This window comes from Xenopus tropicalis, chromosome 7, assembly GCF_000004195.4.
Source record: "Xenopus tropicalis strain Nigerian chromosome 7, UCB_Xtro_10.0, whole genome shotgun sequence".
Taxonomy (NCBI): domain Eukaryota; kingdom Metazoa; phylum Chordata; class Amphibia; order Anura; family Pipidae; genus Xenopus; species Xenopus tropicalis.
In genome coordinates this window covers 131657770-131680391 of record NC_030683.2, presented here as the reverse complement: position 1 = coordinate 131680391, position 22622 = coordinate 131657770, and the positions used below count along the sequence as shown (strand labels likewise).

Here is a 22622-nt window from a genome sequence, read left to right as displayed (position 1 = left end):
TGCCACAGACAGTCACTATTTATTGGGCTGGGGGGGCCGTAGGGTTAAATGACACAGAAGGTTCTGACCCGGCTGCGCTGCAGGGGTAACTGCACAGGGTAATTGCCCCTCTCTGCCCGGGACACTGGGTGGGTGAAGGTTGAAGGGGGCAATAGGGCACATAGTTTTATTCTGTCTGTAGATTTAAGGATTTAAAACCCCTCAGCCCCCACCTTGTAATTAACTGGAGTGCCCCCCCCCCCCATAATTAATGGTTTCATTTCACCTGCCCAGAGGCACCGAGTGTAACAATAACAACTGATGGCAAATAAAGTCCTTCTCTATAGGATGAAAGCTTCACCCCCACCCAGGGAATAAGGATTTATGTTTGTTTCTCCTTATACAATGCTGCTTGGGGGTTCTATGTTCCACTCTAATAATTATGGAACAATCCAAGCCTGTTGGGCCCAATGACAGCATGTAATTAACCCCTGCATTCCTGTAACGCGATCCCTAATTACCCAGTGGCACTAGCGGCACAACTAAGCTTTAAAGGGGAACTAATTGATGCTGCAGTCACTAACATAACCCCGCCCCCTGACAGATAATGCGATATAGCTCTGAGGCGAGTCCCCGCCCCCTGACAGATAATGCGCTATAGCTCTGAGGCGAGTCCCCGCCCCCTGTCAGATAATGAGCTATAGCTCTGAGGCGAGTCCCCGCCCCCTGTCAGATAATGAGCTATAGCTCTGAGGCGAGTCCCCGCCCCCTGACAGATAAAGCGCTGTTGCTCTGAGGCGAGTCCCCGCCCCCTGACAGATAATGAGCTATAGCTCTGAGGCGAGTCCCCGCCCCCTGACAGATAAAGCGCTGTTGCTCTGAGGCGAGTCCCCGCCCCCTGACAGATAAAGCGCTGTTGCTCTGAGGCGAGTCCCCGCCCCCTGACAGATAAAACGCTGTTGCTCTGAGGCGAGTCCCCGCCCCCTGACAGATAAAACGCTGTTGCTCTGAGGCGAGTCCCCGCTCCCTGACAGATAAAGCGCTGTTGCTCTGAGGCGAGTCCCCGCCCAAACAGAGGACGATTTGTGTTTCTATGTAACATAATCCCACCCCCTAACGAGTGTTATCCCTCAGCGCTCTGATTGGAGAGATGCTTTAGCTTTTCTAGTATCGGATTGGTTGTTATAGTTGCAAACGCCCCGCCCCCAGCCTGTGATTCACGTTCTATACATGTGGGACCGCCCCGATTCCTGATTGGCATTTTGCCTGTGTATTTAGAATTCCTACATTTTGCTGTCAGGAGAAAGCCCCACCCCGGACGCTGATTGGCGGTTTCGGTGGCTCTGGACCGCCTCCAGCCTGCAATTGGTTGTGTCTTGTTCCCAGGCTCCTCCTCGCTGCCTCACATGACTGGAAGTGTTTGTGCGGCCGGCTGTCCCGGGAGCTATCGGAGCCGCCCTGCTCGGAGGCCCGGGCCGGACTGGGATGCCCCGGGGTAGGCAGCGCTCATGGATCCCCGGGAGGTGAAGGATCGGATCCTGGAGAACATCAATCTCTCCGTCAAAAAGGTCCGGGGGGTCCTAAGGCGATGTGTGTCGGGGGGGTCTTCAGGGGACGGTGGGGAATGTATGGGGGCTGGGAGAGAAACTGGAGCCGGACACATAAGGAGAGACATGGGGGTCGGGAGATGGGTCTGTGAGAATAGGTGGGGGCAGGGGTTACAGGGGCAGGGGTATGAGCTGCAGGGGTCACAGGGGCAGGGGTTACAGGGGCAGGGGTATGAGCTGCAGGGGTTACAGGGGCAGGGGTATGAGCTGCAGGGGTTACAGGGGCAGGGGTTACAGGGGCAGGGGTATGAGTTACAGGGGCAGGGGTATGAGCTGCAGGGGTTACAGGGGCAGGGGTTACAGGGGCAGGGGTATGAGTTACAGGGGCAGGGGTATGAGCTGCAGGGGTTACAGGGGCAGGGGTATGAGCTGCAGGGGTTACAGTGGCAGGGGTTACAGGGGCAGGGACATGAGCTGCAGGGGTTACAGGGGCAGGGACATGAGCTGCAGGGGTTACAGGGGCAGGGACATGAGCTGCAAGGGTTACAGGGGCAGGGACATGAGCTGCAAGGGTTACAGGGGCAGGGGGTATGAGCTGCAGGGGTTACAGGGGCAGGGGGTATGAGCTGCAGGGGTTACAGGGGCAGGGGTATGAGCTGCAGGGGTTACAGGGGCAGGGGTATGAGCTGCAGGGGTTACAGGGGCAGGGGTATGAGCTGCAGGGGTTACAGGGGCAGGGGTTACAGGGGCAGGGGGTATGAGCTGCAGGGGTTACAGGGGCAGGGGTATGAGCTGCAGGGGTTAAAGGGGCAGTAGGGAGTCAGGAGGGAGAATTGGGGACGGGGGATAAAATGAGTAGTGTGGGGGACAATACACTTGGGGTCCAGGGGGAGGAGAAGAGAGGAAAGTTTTGGGGTTCAGAGAGAGAAGAGGAGGGAGAGTTTTCTGGATTAACCCAGTGACTGCCGGTAGGAATGAGTTCCAGGGGGCAGTTAGTATTTCCCACCCCCCCCCCCCAGGCAGCATCTGACTGTAGCTGAGAGCCTGTGTCCTTGTCCCACACTGAGCCGGGTCATTGCCATTATATGGCCGGGGGGGGGGGGGCATTCTCTCAGCCCTGCAGCCTTTCCCTGAGCCTCTCTGCCCCCAGTGTGTATCTCTCTATTGTACCCCCAGCCCTGCCCCTGACTGCCCCCCACTGCCCCTGACTGCCCCCTGTCTCTGTTACAGCTCTCATTCCTGTTCCCCTCAAATCATTCATGTGTCCTTCTCCCTGTGTTCCCTGCCCTCAGCTACCAACCCCCAGTGTTGTACAGTGTGTCAGGAGTCAGAACTCCCATAGGTCTGTTAGTCAGGAGTCAGAACCAGCCAGACACACATTGCTTTCCATAGTAATGACAGTTACACATAACTATAAACCCAGTGAGAATGAGGGATGAATGGATATTGGGGAGTTGTATCAGGAGTCAGAACCAGCAGTGCAGGAAAGGGAAAGGGACAGACACAGTGACAGTTACACATAACTATAAACCCAGTGAGAATGAGGAATGAATGGGTATTGGGGAGTTGTATCAGGAGTCAGAACCAGCAGTGCAGGGAAGGGAAAGGGACAGACACAGTGACAGTTACACATAACTATAAACCCAGTGAGAATGAGGGATGAATGGGTATTGGGGAGTTGTATCAGGAGTCAGAACCAGCAGTGCAGGGAAGGGAAAGGGACAGACACAGTGACAGTTACACATAACTATAAACCCAGTGAGAATGAGGAATGAATGGGTATTGGGGAGTTGTATCAGGAGTCAGAACCAGCAGTGCAGGGAAGGGAAAGGGACAGTGACAGTTACACATAACTATAAACCCAGTGAGAATGAGGGATGAATGGATATTGGGGAGTTGTATCAGGAGTCAGAACCAGCAGTGCAGGGAAGGGAAAGGGACAGACACAGTGACAGTTACACATAACTATAAACCCAGTGAGAATGAGGAATGAATGGATATTGGGGAGTTGTATCAGGAGTCAGAACCAGCAGTGCAGGGAAGGGAAAGGGACAGACACAGTGACAGTTACACATAACTATAAACCCAGTGAGAATGAGGAATGAATGGATATTGGGGAGTTGTATCAGGAGTCAGAACCAGCAGTGCAGGGAAGGGAAAGGGACAGACACAGTGACAGTTACACATAACTATAAACCCAGTGAGAATGAGGAATGAATGGGTATTGGGGAGTTGTATCAGGAGTCAGAACCAGCAGTGCAGGGAAGGGAAAGGGACAGACACAGTGACAGTTACACATAACTATAAACCCAGTGAGAATGAGGAATGAATGGATATTGGGGAGTTGTATCAGGAGTCAGAACCAGCAGTGCAGGGAAGGGAAAGGGACAGACACAGTGACAGTTACACATAACTATAAACCCAGTGAGAATGAGGAATGAATGGATATTGGGGAGTTGTATCAGGAGTCAGAACCAGCAGTGCAGGGAAGGGAGAAGGACATTGGGAAGTTGCATAGAATTAGATTAGAGCGCTGTAGAATTTGTTGGCTCTTTATTAATACATGTTAATAATAATAATAATAATAATAATAATAACAGACCATTTTGGGTCTGATACTCGGATCATGGAGAGCGCCAGTGCTGATTTATATCTAGAGGGGAGGGGACAGAGCTGCTTCCAGCAGTTTTGGGATCATTTTGCAGCAGTGCAGTTTTCCAAGGATTTTATTGGAGTACAGTATTATATGCAGTTTCACAGTGTGCGCCACCTGCTGGCAGAATGTGGATTTGAACCAAATTGGTTGTTAGCTGTTTATCCAGGGCCCCCATATGGAATAATGGGATCCTATACTTCCAAGTTAGTGGGGGCCCCCCTCCCAACTCACCTGGGCAGAGGGTCCTACCAGAAAGTAAAATCTGGTGGGAAAAAATGTCCCTTTGTTCAGCCCGGCCTTACTCTGGTGTAAGCTAACTGCTGATGAGTTGCTATGGGTTACAAGACCAGGCAAAGTAATCTTGTTTTAGTTTGGGCTGGAAGGAGGGCATAAGAATGGCAGTGCCAGGGGTAGGAGATGGCACTGTCACAAATGTAATTACCCAGCAGTAAGTGAGAGCCAGGAATAGCAGTGTGATGCCATTGGTTGGTGTGTGGGCCCTCCCCCCAGGAAATAACTCCATGCAGCCAAAGTGCTTGGTCTGGGATCGATCGGCTAATGGTGCTTATTAGCTCTGCTCCCCGGGGCCCAACCCCTCCGCTGGGCCGGTTCCCTCAGCGACATCCGGGTATTGGTGCCAGAACCAGCTGAACCTGTCTCCTCCCCGGCCTGTCAGCCCAAACCTGATCTGCTGTACGGAGGGAACTGCCCCAATTTCTCCAGTTATGGCTGGGCGTTTACTTCCACTTGGGGTGCAAATAGCGCTGGGGGGCCTCTAGGGGTTGCTAACAGGGGCAGATGCCCTGGGACCTGTGTGTGGTTGTTGGGCGAAGGATGTGGGACGATGCAGAGCAAGATGGGGGGCAGTGGGTCTGGGTTGGGCCAGATGGGGGGCAGTGGGTCTGGGTTGGGGGCAGTAGTGTCTGGGTGGGGGCAGTGGGTCTGGGTTGGGCCAGGTGGGGGCAGTGGGTCTGGGTTGGACCAGGTGGGGGGCAGTTGTGTCTGGGTGGGGCCAGGTGGGGGCAGTGGGTCTGGGTTGGGCCAGGTGGGGGCAGTGGGTCTGGGTTGGACCAGGTGGGGGCAGTGGGTCTGGGTTGGACCAGGTGGGGGGCAGTTGTGTCTGGGTGGGGCCAGGTGGGGGCAGTGGGTCTGGGTGGGGCCAGGTGGGGGGCAGTTGTGTCTGGGTGGGGGCAGTTGTGTCTGGGTGGGGGGCAGTTGTGTCTGGGTGGGGCCAGGTGGGGGCAGTTGTGTCTGGGTGGGGCCAGGTGGGGGGCAGTTGTGTCTGGGTGGGGGGCAGTTGTGTCTGGGTGGGGCCAGGTGGGGGCAGTGGGTCTGGGTGGGGCCAGGTGGGGGGCAGTTGTGTCTGGGTGGGGGGCAGTTGTGTCTGGGTGGGGGGCAGTTGTGTCTGGGTGGGGCCAGGTGGGGGGCAGTTGTGTCTGGGTGGGGCCAGGTGGGGGGCAGTTGTGTCTGGGTGGGGCCAGGTGGGGCAAAGTAGGGGCAGCAGGACAAGGTGGGGGGCAGTTGTGTCTGGGTGGGGCCAGGTGGGGCAAAGTAGGGGCAGCAGGACAAGGTGGGGGGCAGTTGTGTCTGGGTGGGGCCAGGTGGGGCAAAGTAGGGGCAGCAGGACAAGGTGGGGCCCATAGCCCAAGACAGAGACAGTAGGGCTTGGGAGGGATTGTTAGTTGGGGTGCCCCATAACAGTTAAGGTGACCATTCACCTCAATCAGCTCATGGGCCACAATGACTGACGCCGTATGTACCCTATGCCAAAATGGTTTCCCTGAATCGCACCCAAGCCTGGGGCCCCATTGGTCACATATGGATGTTCTGCTTGATGCCCACAGTGGGTTCCATTGGGATTTACTCTCGGTACTGACACAATCTTACATGTGACCCGCAGAAGCTTTTCTTATGTCGGATCAGAACCATAATCTGCCCGTCCCTATTGGGTTAAACAAGCTCCTGTGTATGTTCAGCTGAGGGGCCCTTGGCTGGAATGTGACTGCGGGGCCCCTCGCTGTGTAACCGACAGGCTCACCCTAACGCTCACGGGTCCCTGTCCCCTAATGGCGCCCGGTGGCCACGAGAATCCTAGAAAAAAACCGAGGGAAACTTCCCCTTTTAGGGGCATTGTGACCAAACGGCAGTTTCGCTTTGTCCCTTATATAGCGATGCATACGATAAGGATCTCACCATTGTGTTTAAAGGGGAAGTACTGAAATAACGTTACCCCCTGGCACGCCAGGCAGCTGGGCACGGATTGGGCAGTGTAGGACTCGGTATAAAATCCCTTTACTACTTTGTGCAGTTGCAGAGCTACTTTGCTGCGTGTGAAGATGAGACGCCGGCGATCCGGAACCATGACCGCGTGCTGCAGCGCCTGTGCGAGCATCTGGACCACGCGCTCCTGTACGGGTGAGTGCCCGGCGTGCCCGCGCTGGATCCATGGGGCAATAAATACGCCGCCTCTTTGGTTGTGACCCCCCCCCCCAAACTTTTATTATGTTATAGAATGGGCAATTCTAAGCAACTTTTCAATTGGTCTTCATTATTTATTTGTTATAGTTTTTTAATTTTTTGCCTTCTATTAAATGGGGGTCACTGACCCCGGCAGCCAAACCCTATTGCTCTGTGAGGCCCCAGTTTTATTGTTATTGTTACTTTTTATTCCTTATCTTTCTATTTCAGGCCTCTCCCCTATTCATATACCAGTCTCTCATTCCCACTGCTCCCTGGTTGCTAGGGTACTTTGGACCTTAGCAACCAGATAGCTGCTGAAACTCCAAACTGGAGAGCTGCTAAACATAAATAATTCAAAAATGAAGACCAATTGCAAATTGTCTCTCTATATCATACTAACGGTTAACTCAAAGGTGGACAAGCACTTAAGGGTCTGTTACCTGCCCGTGGCCCTGTCTTAGGGTCCTGGAGTTCCCGCCTCTGTCTGTTGCTAAGTTACAACCAATGTGTGACTCTCTCTCTCTCTGTCCCGGTGCCTCCCCCAGGCTGCAGGACATCGCGTCGGGATACTGGGTGCTGGTTGTGCACTTCACCCGCAGAGAGGCCATCAAACAGATTGAGGATCAGCGGCACGTGGCCACTCTCCTGGGGCGCAGTGAGTACGGGTGCGGGGTGTTGGCACTTAATTGGCCACTGGGGGAAGCAACATGGCAGCTCCCAGCAAATGTACAAACTGAGGGCGAACTGTTGGTTCCATAAATACCTGTTGGGGAGGGGCCTAATTAGTACATGTGTAGGTGATACTCTGCATCACTCTGGCAGGTCGCGCGTGGCTCTACCTGGCCCTTAATGAGAACTCGCTGGAGAGTTACCTGCGGCTGTTCCAGGAGAACCAGAGTTTGCTGGAGAAATATTACTACAAGTGAGTAGTGGAGACATTCCCTCTCCCCCCGGCAGGGGTGGTTCCCCCCCCGTTTAACCCCTTATGTCTCTGCCCGTTGCTAGGAACGCCTTGGTGTGCAGCCACGACCATCTGACGCTCTTCCTCACGTTGGTGTCGGGCCTGGAGTTCATTCGCTTCCAGCTGGAGATGGTGAGTGCGTCGGGCACGGTGAGCCGCCCCTTGGCAAACACGGGTGCTCTGAGCCAACCAGTAATAAAAAAAAAAACAAAGACCAATTGCAAATTATCTCAGAATCACTCCCTGCATCATACTAAGAGTTAACTCTTTCTACGACTGACCCAGTTTTGCTGCCCCCCCCCTATCTCTGCAGGACGTGCCGTACCTGGACCTGGCGCCCTACATGCCCGAGTACTACAAGCCCCAGCACCTTCTGGATTTCGAGGATCGGCTCCCGCATTCGGTTCACGGGTCGGACAGCTTGTCCCTTAACTCTTTCAACTCCATCAATTCCACCAACCTGGAGTGGGACGACAGCGCCATTGCGCCATCCAGTGAGGGTACAAATTTGGGTCGGGGTTGGGGGGCTGGGGAGCAGCGGAAATGTTTGTAGTGTGGGAATAAAATGTGGGTATCATTGGCACCCCGTCCTGGGTCTGTACATGTAAGGAGCACCCCCAGATCCAAGGGGGGCACACATGGCCCAACCCAATTGGAAGAGCTCAGAATCTCCATGTGCCCCCCCCAGGCACTAACAAGATGATGTAATGGGCCCCCGTATTGTTGTGACTGGCACACTCCCATAGCCAGTTGGTACCAACGTTACTGTACTGGGCATCGCTCCCCAGCTGTCTCTAACCCGCTCTTTTATCCCCGGTCTCTAGATTATGAGTTTGGAGAGGCTTATCCTGCAGCGCCGTCCGTGCCCAGCACAGACTGGGAAGGTGGGAACCATCCGTCCTTTTCTCTGTAACTGCCGCTCGTGTGTGCCACCTGTGCCCAGCCTGTGCCCCTGCCTTCTATGCAATTTCTCTGTATCTTGGTCTGATTCCTTCAGTACAGCAGCCTCCATGTGTGCCCCTTCTGCCTCCATGTGTGCCCCTTCTGTGTGTCTCCTCTGCCTCTGTGTCTGCCCCTTCTGCCTCCATGTGTGCCCCCTCTGTGTCTGCCCCTTCTGCCTCCATGTGTGCCCCTTCTGCCTCCATGTGTGCCCCCTCTGTGTGTCTCCTCTGCTTCCCTGTGTGCCACTTCTGCTTCCTTGTATGCCGCCTCTGCCAGCTCCAATCTGCCTCTTCCCTCTATCTGATTTGGCTGTACCCTTTAGTATAACTGCCCCTCCCCTGGGCACATCTCCTTTGCCTAGCTTCAGCCTCTGCCACCTCTCTCTCTTCTGTATTGTTCTGTACCTGCTCCTCTGTGTCTCCCCTGCCTGGTACCTTCTGTGTTGCTCTGTGCCCGCTCCTCTCTGTCTCCCCTGCCTGGTACCTTCTGTGTTGCTCTGTACCCGCTCCTCTCTGTCTCACCTGCCTGGTACCTTCTGTGTTGCTCTGTACCCGCTCCTCTCTGTCTCCCCTGCCTGGTACCTTCTGTGTTGCTCTGTACCCGCTCCTCTCTGTCTCACCTGCCTGGTACCTTCTGTGTTGCTCTGTACCCGCTCCTCTCTGTCTCCCCTGCCTGGTACCTTCTGTATTGCTCTGTGCCCGCTCCTCTCTGTCTCCCCTGCCTGGTACCTTCTGTGTTGCTCTGTACCCGCTCCTCCCTGTCTCACCTGCCTGGTACCTTCTGTGTTGCTCTGTGCCCGCTCCTCCGTGTCTCCTTGCCTTTGCCATTCAGTGCATTTGCCACACATGTCTGTACCCATCTGGCTCTTTCCCTTTCTTCTTATTCACTGAATTCACCCACCTTTTCCCTCCCCCTGTAACTGTCCTTTGGCACATCTTGGCATCACTCAGAAGGGAGGGGCTTAATTAAACCTTATTAAAGTGAATCTGTCTCCTTACAGCTATTGTGCCCATTATACAGGGGTCCCCCCCCAGTACAGCAAACCCTTCGTATCTGTGAGCAGCCATGTTGCTGTCTGTGGGCGTGGCTACGATAGGAGGGTCATGTAGGGCGGGCTGTTTGCCTATAGCATGAGTTATGTTGCCTGCCAGTCTTATTGCCTTATTGCCCTACAGGCTGCTGGGCATTAGCTGCCCTGTGCTGTTCAGCATTTATCACCTTAGCATTGGGCACTGGGGGCATAATCTCCAAGCTGGGCGCTATGTGCATTGGGCATTGGGTTTGGTAACAGAATAAGCAGCTGTGGGTGAGATTGGGGTGTAGTGTAACTATAGATACTGGCGTGGGGTGTGGGAACTGGGTTCGGACCTGGGTTGGCCAATCAGGGCTCTGTTCCCGTGGGTGTGGTTAGGGTAGAAGGATTGGCAGTTCCAACTGGGATAAGGCAAAGCCAAATACTCCCTTGGGTGTATTGTTGTGTTGGGTGGGTAGAAAGTTCTAAAAGTCTAGATAATAGGATTACAATATGAGTTCTTTAGAATCAGATCTATTTCCCAGGCCCAGCGAGCCAATCAGGGGCCACAGATTTACTTTAATCAATGTTCACCCCCTTCTGACATCTGTCTGTTCCACTTCTCTACCTCGCCCCCTGCTGCCCACTGTAGGATCTGCCCAGCTGGTACAAGGCCGGGGCCCCTTTCCCATGGGTGTTGGTGCCTGTAATTACTGGGAGGGGCCCCAAATGCATTTATAACCCACATGTCTATGTAACCTGGGGGTGTCGGGCAAGGAGGGGCTACTAATGTTCTGAGCCAATCGACTAACGACGAACTAATTGGGTTGCAGTGCATGCACACCTTAACTTGCTGCATGGGGGGCGGTGCGTGATTGGCCGCGTGTGCGTCCGTGTGTGTTCCTTCTGCTGCCCAACCTGGGCAGGTATCGTATTTACCATTGTGTCCTACAGGTCTGTAACTGAAGGGAGAGAGGAAGATTTAGACTCCTCCCACTTACCCATAAAACTTCTGCTCCAGTCAGCCGCAAATAAAACCGCTCTAAACCCTAACGTGAATAATATTGGTGCTTGGCCACTCCCACTGAAGACATAACCCGCCCCTTTAACAGCTAAGCCACACCCTCTTCTGGTTTTTCAGGCGTTTGAGGGGAAATAAGAGCTGATAATATAGTTATTTTCCATTTGCTTCAATATTCCCATTGGGCAAATCGACTGGGGCAATAGAAAAAGGCAAGATGTAGTGGCCCTTTAAGGGATGAGTGGGTATCTGCTGATAGGAGGAGCCAGTTACCCCGAACCCAAATCTCCGATTATCACAATGGTTCTTTCTAGTGCCACATAGATCCGCCCTCACCCACCCACCTGACTCTCTGACCTTCCCCTCTGACAGATGGAGAACTGCATGATGGGACGAGCTTTCCCCGACCGGCGGCCATTTTGCACAATGGCTACAAGCCTCATGGGAAGAGCCCCATACAGAGGTACAACCCCTTCACCCAAGACCTGTCCTCATCCGACGTCACCTCGGGGCCCGGCCTGGACACCCCCGACACCAGCGAGCCCAACACCCAGGACTCGGAGCTGGACGTGACCTCATTGGACACAACGTTGTCCTACAACCAGGCGCCCAGGGCGGCCGAGCTCACCTCGGACAGCACCGATATCAGCGCCCAGGACGGGGCGGACGGCTTTTCCACTTCAGAATCGACGCCGGTGCACAGCTCCGCCCACAGGAAGGGATCCGCCTCCAGTTACGCCCAGTACACGGAGAACAGCTCCGAGCTGGAGGTGATCAGGTCAGTGCCAAGGTTAATGGGCGCCATTTGTATCCTCTGTGCCAGGGGCGGGGCTTCTCTAGACTATATCCCAGTGGGGGGCCGGGTTACACTTTCTATGCAGGGTTCCTATTGGACAGGGAATCCACTGATGGACCCTCCCCTTTCTCATAGGCTGGTAAAGAAGAAGCGAACGGGCAAGCGCCGTAGGGGACGTTCTGAAGATGGAACCCAACACCCCCATCCCAGCACCTCGGAACCTGATGACCCAGTCCCCGAGGTTTCAGTCTCTTGCCACGGGGCAACCGAGGAAAAGCCAAGTGACCTTCCCGAGACGGTTATCCGCCTCCCCAAGATGCAGGACACATCCATGGAACGGGTTGGGCAACCACTGAGCGAGGTCATAGAGAAGCTGAACGGCCAACTGGACCCCCAGGCCTGGAACGTTCATCCTGAGCCCACGGACCAGTCCTTTCGGACCTGCTCTCCGGGGGGGACCCCCGGTGACCTCCAGGGCCAAGACGTTAGCCAGGGGATTCAGGATCCCATGGACTTCTACTACTTTACCCCAGAGAGTCCAAACCCTGCTGCAACAGGTGGTGGCCACAATGACTCTCCAGGCCAGAGCCAATCAGCACATGTTTTTAGTGGCTCTGAGGATGCTGGACAAACGGAAGGCGGAGGAGAGGCAGAGACTAAAGGACCCCTAGAGCCCCAGATAGAGGAGGCTTTATTAACTGCCCCCGACTGGGGCAAGAAGAGCCCAGCGCTAAGCATTGCTGAAGACTCAGGAGTGGATGAGGGACAAGGAAGTCCGTCGGATTCCCCGCACCCCTGCGAGTTCAGGTACAGAAGGAGTCCTAATGGGTTCTGACTGTTCATGTTTAATCACCCAGTGGCATCAGCGCCCCCATTAGGTGAACAAAAGTAGGGTCTTACGTAGATTTACTGCCCCCCACTAACCAGCAGCAGGAAAGCAGCCCAGCATTCTGATAACTGAGGGTTGGTATCCAGCAGAACCAGCTTGGGTTTCCTTCTTCCAGCAATGGGTTTTATCAGCGCCGGGCTTGGTCTATACTGGAAACAGTCAATGCAATGGGAATACCTGTACCTAGGTACAGCACTCTTAACTATCTCCCCCCAGTACTTACCCAGGTACAGAGCTCTGATTCTCTGTACTTCCTGCTCCTGGGCTGCTCTCTTTCCCATGGTCAGACAGGAACCTCCCCCTGGGTAAGTGAATCCAATCTCCCCCCAGTACTTACCCAGGTACAGAGCTCTGATTCTCTGTACTTCCTGCTCCTGGGCTGCTCTCTTTCCCATGGTCAGGCAGGAACCTCCCCCTGGGTAAGTGAATCCAATCTCCCCCCAGTACTTACCCAGGTACAGAGCTCTGATTCTCTGTACTTCCTGCTCCTGGGCTGCTCTCTTTCCCATGGTCAGACAGGAACCTCCCCCTGGGTAAGTGAATCCAATCTCCCCCCAGTACTTACCCAGGAACAGAGCTCTGATTCTCTGTACTTCCTGCTCCTGGGCTGCTCTCTTTCCCATGGTCAGGCAGGAACCTCCCCCTGGGTAAGTGAATCCAATCTCCCCCCAGTACTTACCCAGGAACAGAGCTCTGATTCTCTGTACTTCCTGCTCCTGGGCTGCTCTCTTTCCCATGGTCAGGCAGGAACCTCCCCCTGGGTAAGTGAATCCAATCTCCCCCCAGTACTTACCCAGGTACAGAGCTCTGATTCTCTGTACTTCCTGCTCCTGGGCTGCTCTCTTTCCCATGGTCAGACAGGAACCCCCCCCCCCCTGGGTAAGTGAATCCAATCTCCCCCCAGTACTTACCCAGGAACAGAGCTCTGATTCTCTGTACTTCCTGCTCCTGGGCTGCTCTCTTTCCCATGGTCAGACAGGAACCCCCCTGGGTAAGTGAATCCAATCTCCCCCCAGTACTTACCCAGGTACAGAGCTCTGATTCTCTGTACTTCCTGCTCCTGGGCTGCTCTCTTTCCCATGGTCAGGCAGGAACCTCCCCCTGGGTAAGTGAATCCAATCTCCCCCCAGTACTTACCCAGGTACAGAGCTCTGATTCTCTGTACTTCCTGCTCCTGGGCTGCTCTCTTTCCCATGGTCAGACAGGAACCCCCCCTGGGTAAGTGAATCCAATCTCCCCCCAGTACTTACCCAGGAACAGAGCTCTGATTCTCTGTACTTCCTGCTCCTGGGCTGCTCTCTTTCCCATGGTCAGGCAGGAACCTCCCCCTGGGTAAGTGAATCCAATCTCCCCCCAGTACTTACCCAGGTACAGAGCTCTGATTCTCTGTACTTCCTGCTCCTGGGCTGCTCTCTTTCCCATGGTCAGACAGGAACCTCCCCCTGGGTAAGAGAGCAGCCCAGGAGCAGGAAGTACAGAGGATCAGACTTGTGCTATAGGTTGGGGAATTCCTATGGGTTATTGTAGTTTTTGCTGCTCATACAAATGGATAGGGGTTCAATCCCATTCTCCATACTCTCATTGCAGGGTTGATAATAACCTCCTGCTGCTCCTAATGATCCATGTGTACAGAGAGAATGAGGAGCAGCTATTTAAGGTGAGAGCAGCGCTGGGGGGTCCCGTGGGGGGGGAGGGGGGGGGATTTCGCTGATCCCAGAGACCCATTTTGTTTTGTGTTTCCCAGATGTTCCGGATGAGCACGGGGCACATGGAGGGGGACGTGCAGCTGCTGTATGTGCTACTGACTGACTGTTACATCTACCTGCTGAGAAAAGGTGCCCCCTCCCTCTTCTACCCTCCCCCCCCCTCATTCTGCCCCCCTTCCTTCCCTACCTGCCTCCCACCTACCCCCCCCCCCCCTCATTCTGCCCCCTCAGTTGCTGATGGATTTGGAATGACTATGGCTGTTCCTACAGGTGCCGCAGATAAGCCATACATGGTGGAAGAGGCAGTTTCCTATAATGAACTCGACTACGTCTCGGTGAGTGAGCGTCCATCTTGCTCGGCTGCAGGGTCTCGGCAACTTGTTCCATTGGAACCGAGATATTCTATCATATTGTGTCTGCGCTTAGTATAACCTGCCAGCAGGGGGAGCTGCTGCCCACTCACAGGCATCTGAGACCATGAATGTATCTACCTGTTGCCCCAGTTTACCTTACAGCCCTCCTGGCATTCCCAGTACCCAGAGGCACAAACACCCCCCCCCAGCCCAATAAATAGTGACTGTCTGTGGCACCTTACAGCCCCCCTGGCATTCCCAGTACCCAGAGGCACAAACAGCCCCCCCCCCCCAGCCCAATAAATAGTGACTGTCTGTGGCACCTTACAGCCCCCCTGGCATTCCCAGTACCCAGAGGCACAAACAGCCCCCCCCCAGCCCAATAAATAGTGACTGTGGCACCTTACAGCCCCCCTGGCATTCCCAGTACCCAGAGGCACAAACAGCCCCCCCCCCAGCCCAATAAATAGTGACTGTCTGTGGCACCTTACAGCCCCCCTGGCATTCCCAGTACCCAGAGGCACAAACAGCCCCCCCAGCCCAATAAATAGTGACTGTCTGTGGCACCTTACAGCCCCCCAGCATTCCCAGTACCCAGAGGCACAAACAGTCCCCCCAGCCCAATAAATAGTGACTGTCTGTGGCACCTTACAGCCCCCCCTGGCATTCACAGTACCCAGAGGCACAAACAGCCCCCCCAGCCCAATAAATAGTGACTGTCTGTGGCACCTTACAGCCCCCCCGGCATTCCCAGTACCCAGAGGCACAAACAGCCCCCCCCAGCCCAATAAATAGTGACTGTCTGTGGCACCTTACAGCCCCCCTGGCATTCCCAGTACCCAGAGGCACAAACAGCCCCCCCCCCCCAGCCCAATAAATAGTGACTGTCTGTGGTACCTTACAGCCCCCCCGGCATTCCCAGTACCCTCACATTGCCAGTCCTGCCATCCAATCAGCACCCATAGACAAAACGTGGGCAGGTTTCATTGGCAGCCATATTGGTTTTACTTTCCCAAATGCCCTTTAGTGCTTAACTGCCCCTTATATTGCCCCTCTCTGTTTCAGGTTGGAATAGACCAGCAGGCAGTTACCCTCGTTTGCACCAATAGGAGGCGGCAGTTCATGGTGGACACCGCAGATGTGACGCTAACCGAGTAAGTAGCGTCTGGTGTCTTATGGGGTGGGGGGGGGGGGCTGGAGGGGTAAATATTACTTCCTTACTACCCCCCTTAGTCAGCGAGACATGAAACGTATAAACAACCCCCCATTTTTTGCCTTGAATTGTTTTCTGCGCAGGGTCTTCCTAACCGCGCTGAACTCCGCCATGATTAATGGGTGCCGGGAGCCCCCCTACCCGGGGGTGCTGACTGATGCCACCATGGAGAAGTTGGCACTGGCTAAGTTTCTCTCCCAGGAGTCTAAGAGAGAGGTAAGTACTCCGGTACGGTGGCTGTGGGGGGTCACTGCCCAATGGCGGGGGCTCAGGCTGGTGTTTTGGTGCCCCCCGCAGGCGTCGGCAGTGGTGACTCTGTACTACGGGCTGGTGCACTGGGAGGACCCCCTGGACGACGCGGCCGGACCCGCCAGTTCCCATTACATGTCCCGCGACCAGAGCGTCTCCAAGGAGGGGGTTCTGCACTATAAGGCCAACACCTCGTACCTGGGCCGCGAGACTTGGAAGAGCTGCTACGTGGTGTTAAGGTAAAGCCCCCCCCCCCCCGTCTGTGCCCCCCACTCTCCCCGCCCTGCCGGTGATGTCACTGTCTGTCTGTCTGTGCCCCCCCCCACTCTCCCCTGCCCTGTCTGTGCCCCCTCCACTCTCCCCGCCCTGCCGGTGATGTCACTGTCTGTCTGTCTGTGCCCCCCACTCTCCCCTGCCCTGTCTGTGCCCCCCCCACTCTCTCCTGCCCTGTCTGTGCCCCCCCCACTCTCTCCTGCCCTGCCGGTGATGCCACTGTCTGTCTCTCTGTGCCCCCCCCCCCCACTCTCTCCTGCCCTGCCGGTGATGCCACTGTCTGTCTCTCTGTGCCCCCCCCCCCCCACTCTCTCCTGCCCTGCCATTCATCTCTTATACATTGGAATGCACGGATTTATCCCGCTGTGGGTTCTGGGTATTATACATGGAATTGGCACTGTATTTATTGCTGTGGGTTCTGGGGTATTAACATGGAATTGGCACTGTATTTATCCGCTGTGGGTTCTGGAGTAATTATACATGAATTGGGCACTGTATTTATCCTGCTGTGGGTTCTGGGTATTATACATGGAATTGGCACTGTATATATCCTGCTGTGGGTTCTGGGGTATTATACATGAGATTGGGACACTGTATTTATCCCGCTGTGGGTTCTGGGGTATATATACATGGAATTGGCACTGTTATTTATCCCGCTGTGGGTTCTGGGGTATTATACATGGAATTGGCACTGTATTTATCCCGCTGTTGGTTCTGGGGTATTATACATGGAATGGCACTGTATTATCCCGCTGTGGGTTCTGGGGTATTATACATGGAATTGGCACTGTATTTATCCCGCTGTGGGTTCTGGGGTATTATACATGGAATTGGCACTGTATTATTATCCCGCTGTGGGTTCTGGGGTATTATACATGGAATTGGCACTGTATTTATCCGCTGTGGGTTCTGGGTATTTATACATGGAATTGGCACTGTATTATCCTGCTGTGGGTTCTGGGTATTTATACATGGAATTGGCACTGTTATTTATCCGCTGTGGGTTCTGGGGTATTATACATGGAATTGGCACTGTATTATCCTGCTGTGGGTTCTGGGGTATTATACATGGAATTGGCACTGTATTTATCCTGCTGTGGGTTCTGGGGTATTATACATGGAATTGGCACTGTATTTTATCCCGCTGTGGTTCTGGGGTATTATACATGGAATTGCACTGTATTTATCCTGCTGTGGGTTCTGGGTATTATACATGGAATGGCACTGTATTTATCCGCTGTGGGTTCTGGGGTATTATACATGGAATTGGCACTGTATTATCCCTGCTGTGGGTTCTGGGGTATTATACATGGAATTGGCCTGTTATTTATCCCGCTGTGGGTTCTGGGGTATTATCATGGAATTGGCACTGTATTTATCCTGCTGTGGGTTCTGGGGTATTATACATGGAATTGGCACTGTATTTATCCGCTGTGGGTTCTGGGTATTATACATGGAATTGGCGACTGTATTTATCCGCTGTGGGTTCTGGGGTATTATACATGGAATTGGCGCTGTATTTATCCTGCTGTGGGTTCTGGGGTATTATACATGGAATGGCACTGTATTTATCCTGCTGTGGGTTCTGGGGTATTATACATGGAATTGGCACTGTATTTATCTGCTGTGGGTTCTGGGGTATTAACATGGAATTGGTGACTGTATTTATCCTGCTGTGGGTTCTGGGGTATTATACATGGAATTGGCACTGTATTATCTGCTGTGGGTTCTGGCGGTATTATACATGGAATTGCCCTGTATTTATTCTGCTGTGGGTTTCTGGGGTATTATACATGGAATTGGTACTGTATTTATCCTGCTGTGGGTTCTGGGGTATTATACATGGAATTGCACTGTATTTATCCCGCTGTGGGTTCTGGGTATTATCATGGAATTGGCCTGTATTTATCCTGCTGTGGGTTCTGGGGTTTATACATGGAATTGGCACTGTATTTATCCTGCTGTGGTTCTGGGGTATTATACATGGAATTGGCCCTGTATTATCCTGCTGTGGGGTTCTGGGGTATTATACATGGAATTGCCCTGTATTTATCCTGCTGTGGTTCTGGGGTATATACATGGAATGGCACTGTATTTATCTGCTGTGGGTTCTGGGTATTATACATGGAATTGGCACTGTATTTATCCTGCTTGGTTCTGGGTATTATACATGAATTGGACTGTATATTATCCTGCTGTGGTTCTGGGGTATTATACATGGAATTGGCACTGTATTTATCCCGCTGTGGGTTCTGGGGTATTATACATGGAATTGGCACTGTATTTATCCTGCTGTGGGTTCTGGGGTATTATACATGGAATTGGCGCTGTATTTATCACTGCTGTGGGTTTCTGGGGTATTATACATGGAATTGGCACTGTATTTATCCTGCTGTGGGTTTCTGGGGTATTATACATGGAATTGGCACTGTATTATCCCGCTGTGGGTTCTGGGTATTATACATGGAATTGGCACTGTATTTATCCTGCTGTGGGTTCTGGGTATTATACATGGAATTGGCACTGTATTATCCCGCTGTGGGTTCTGGGGTATGATATACATGGATTGGCACTGTATTATTCCGCTGTGGGTTCTGGGGTATTATACATGGAATTGGCGCTGTATTTATCCCTGCTGTGGGTTCTGGGTATTATACATGGAATTGGCACTGTATTTATCCTGCTGTGGGTTCTGGGGTATTATACATGGAATTGGCACTTGTATTTTCCCGCTGTGGGTTCTGGGTATTATACATGGAATTGGCGCTGTATTTATCCCGCTGTGGTTCGGGGTATTATACATGGAATTTGCGCTGTATTTATCCTGCTGTGGGTTCTGGGGTATTATACATGGAATTGGCACTGTATTTATCCTGCTGTGGGTTCTGGGGTATTAATACATGGAATTGGCACTGTATTTTATTCTGCTGTGGGTTCTGGGTTTATACTGGAATTGGTACTGTATTTATCCTGCTGTGGGTTCTGGGGTATTATACATGGAATGGCACTGTATTTATCCTTGCTGTGGTTCTGGGTATTTAACAGTGGAATTGGGCCCTGTATTTTTTCTGCTGTGGTTCTGGGGTATTATACATGGAATTGGTACTGTATTATCTGCTGTGGGTTCTGGGGTATTATCAATGGAATTGGCACTGTATTTATCCGCTGTGGTTCTGGGGTATTTCATGGATTGGCACTGTATTTTCTGCTGTGGGTTCTGGGGTATTATACATGAATTGGCACTGTATTTATCCTGCTGTGGGTCTGGGTATTATACATGGAATTGGCCCTGTATTTATCCTGCTGTGGGTTCTGGGGTATTAATACATTGGAATTGGCCTCTTATTTATCCTGCTGTGGGTTTGGGGTATTTATACATGGAATTGGCCACTGTATTTATCCTGCTGTGGTTCTGGGGTATTATACATGGAATTGGCCCTGTATTTATCCTGCTGTGGTCTGGGGTATATACATAGAATTGGCACTGTATTTATCCTTCTGTGGGTTCTGGGGTATATAACTTGGAATTGGCACTGTATTTTCCGCTGTGGGTTCTGGGGTATTATACATGGAATTGGCACTGTATTTATCTGCTGTGGGTTCTGGGGGTATTATACATGGATTGGCCACTGTATTTATGCCCGCTGTGGGTTCTGGGTATTATACATGGCAAATTGGCGCTGATATTTATCCCGCTGTGGTTCTGGGTATTAACATGGAATTGGCACCTGTATTTATCCGTGTGGGTTCTGGGGTATTATACATGGAATTGGCACTTATTTATCCGCTGTGGGATCTGGGTATTATACAGGGATTGGCACTGTATTTATCCGCTGTGGGTTCTGGGGTTTATACATGGAATTGCGCTGTATTATCCCGCTGTGGGTTCTGGGGTATTATACATGGAATTGGCACTGTATTTATCCCGCTGTGGGTTCTGGGGTATTATACATGGATTGGCGCTGTATTTATCCTGCTGTGGGTTCGGGGGTATTATACATGGAATTGGCACTGTATTTATCCCCCTGTGGGTTCTGGGGTATTATACATGGAATTGGCACTGTATTTATCCTGCTTTGGGTTCTGGGGTATTATACATGGAACTGGCACTGTATTTATCCTGCTGTGGGTTCTGGGTATATACATGGATTGGCACTGTATTTATCCTGCTGGGGTTCTGGGTATTATACATGGAATTGGCACTGTATTTATCCTGCTTTGGTTCTGGGTATTATACATGGAATTGGCGCTGTATTTATCCTGCTGTGGGTTCTGGGGTATTTACATGAATTGGCACTGTTTATCCTGCTGTGGGTTCTGGGGTATTATACATGGAATTGGCACTGTATTTATCCTGCTGTGGGTTCTCGTATTATACATGGAATTGGCACTGTATTTATCCTGCTGTGGGTTCTGGGTATTATACATGGAATTGGCACTGTATTTTCCTGCTGTGGGTTCTGGGGTATATACATGGAATTGGCACTGTATTTATCCTGCTGTGGTTCTGGGGTATTATACATGGAATTGGCGCTGTATTTATCCTGTGTGGTTCTGGGGTATTATACATGGAATTGGCACTGTATTTATCCTTGTGTGGGTTCTGGGGTATTATACATGGAATTGGCACTGTATTTATCCTGCTGTGGGTTCTGGGGTATTATACATGGAATTGGCACTGTATTTATCCTGCTGTGGTTTCTGGGGTATTATACATGGAATTGGGCTTAAGGTATCTGTGTAGATTAATCAGCCCTCCAAACATAAAACTACCCCAGCCAGTTGTTGGGAAACCACTGGACCAGAAAACCTATTTAGAACCCAGTCACGAGGCAAAAGCTACTGCTTTAATTACCCTCCTGGAATTCAGGGGTAGATAATACACTGGGACCCAACACTATTATATCTGGGAACATTATTGGCCCCGAGGTTCCGTGACAGAGCTCAACTGGGCCCGGATCCTGTGCCACATTCAGGCCTGTACCGTCTTGCCTTCCCGGGTTGGTACCGGCGACTCAGCAGGCAAAGTACACGGCTTGGCTAAACAGTAACAGGGCGCCTTGTGCAACGCACCTACAGTAAATATACCCCCGCCCAGGCACACCCAGCGCCGCCCGGGGCACAATGGCCCAGAATAATCAACAAATGCAGCTGTGGGGCCCAAAGCTCAGTATCAGGGCGGAACCTGAATGTGTGGGCTGGGGAGGGTTCTTATTAAAGGGGAAGTAGAACTCATAAGGGAAATGTATGTAGGTTGGTACAAGGGGGTAGGAGCTGCCCTGCTGCTCTGCGTGTGAGGGAGGAGGATAATAAAGGGCTTTATGGGAAGTCTGTTGCTTAATCACCTTGGGGTTTCACTGAAGGAATCGACCCAGGAGCTCCCGGAAGCGCAGAGGGAATGAGCAACTAAGGTGCGGTTAGTGGGCGCTGCCAGTGCTGCCGGGTACTGCCCACACCCCATAGCCTTAAAGTATCTGTTTTATCACTGGTATTTTCCAGGCTGTCTCTGTTCTTGTGGGTCAGTAGCAGCACTGAGTGCTCACTCACTCACTCAGTCTCTCACTCACTCAGTCCCTCACTCACTCAGTGGCTTACACACTCACTCGCTCACTTACTCACTCGCTCACTCACTCAGTCACTCGCTTACTCATTCACTCGCTCACTCACTCAGTCACTCACTCATTCACTTGCTCACTCACTCGCTCACTCAGTCACTCACTTGCTCACTCACTCGCTCACTCACTTGCTCACTCAGTCACTCTCTCGCTCACTCACTCGCTCCCTTACTCACTCCCTCACTCACTCACTTGCTCACTCACTCACTCACTTGCTCACTCACTCGCTCACTCAGTCACTCTCTCGCTCGCTCACTCACTGGCTCCCTTACTCACTCCCTCACTCGCTCACTCACTCGCTCACTCACTTGCTCACTCGCTCACTCACTCGCTCACTCACTCGCTCACTCACTCGCTGACTCAGTCACTCTCTTGCTCACTCACTCTCTCGCTCGCTGACTCGCTCCCTTACTCACTCCCTCACTCACTCCCTCACTCACTCTCTTACTCACACACTCAGTCACTCGCTTACTCATTCACTCGCTCACTCACTCAGTCACTCACTCATTCACTTGCGCACTCACTCGCTCACTCAGTCACTCACTTGCTCACTCACTCGCTCACTCACTTGCTCACTCAGTCACTCTCCCGCTCACTCACTCGCTCCCTTACTCACTCCCTCACTCACTCACTTGCTCACTCACTCAGTCACTCTCTCGCTCGCTCACTCACTGGCTCCCTTTACTCACTCCCTACATCGCTCACTCACTCGCTCACTCACTTGCTCACTCGCTCACTCACTCGCTCACTCACTCGCTCACTCACTCGCTGACTCAGTCACTCTCTTGCTCACTCACTCTCTCGCTCGCTGACTCGCTCCCTTACTCACTCCCTCACTCACTCCCTCACTCACTCTCTTACTCACTCCCTCACTCACTCACTCACTCACTCGCTCACTCACTCGCTGACTCAGTCACTCTCTCGCTCGCTCACTCACTCCCTCACCACAT

General features: G+C 52.7%; 1 protein-coding gene across 4 annotated transcripts in view; it reads left to right on the top strand.

The window, feature by feature from the left end:
- Positions 1-1370: 1370 nt before the first annotated feature.
- plekhm2 (pleckstrin homology and RUN domain containing M2) overlaps positions 1371-22622 on the top strand; it is a 23059-nt gene continuing 1807 nt past the window's right edge. The window contains exons 1-15 of one of the 4 annotated variants that reach the window (XM_031905448.1): positions 1371-1547; positions 6491-6597; positions 7188-7297; positions 7465-7564; positions 7648-7735; positions 7917-8097; positions 8428-8487; positions 10951-11356; positions 11510-12181; positions 13851-13920; positions 14008-14098; positions 14240-14304; positions 15388-15476; positions 15619-15751; positions 15833-16023. In XM_031905448.1, coding sequence (XP_031761308.1) covers positions 1488-1547; positions 6491-6597; positions 7188-7297; positions 7465-7564; positions 7648-7735; positions 7917-8097; positions 8428-8487; positions 10951-11356; positions 11510-12181; positions 13851-13920; positions 14008-14098; positions 14240-14304; positions 15388-15476; positions 15619-15751; positions 15833-16023 — 2423 coding nt within the window. In that variant the 5' untranslated portion in view covers positions 1371-1487. Of the gene's footprint in view, positions 1548-6490; positions 6598-7187; positions 7298-7464; positions 7565-7647; positions 7736-7916; positions 8104-8427; positions 8488-10950; positions 11357-11509; positions 12182-13850; positions 13921-14007; positions 14099-14239; positions 14305-15387; positions 15477-15618; positions 15752-15832; positions 16024-22622 lie in introns of all 4 variants that reach the window. The other 3 variants (XM_031905447.1, XM_031905450.1, XM_031905449.1) reach the window with 3 other exon arrangements.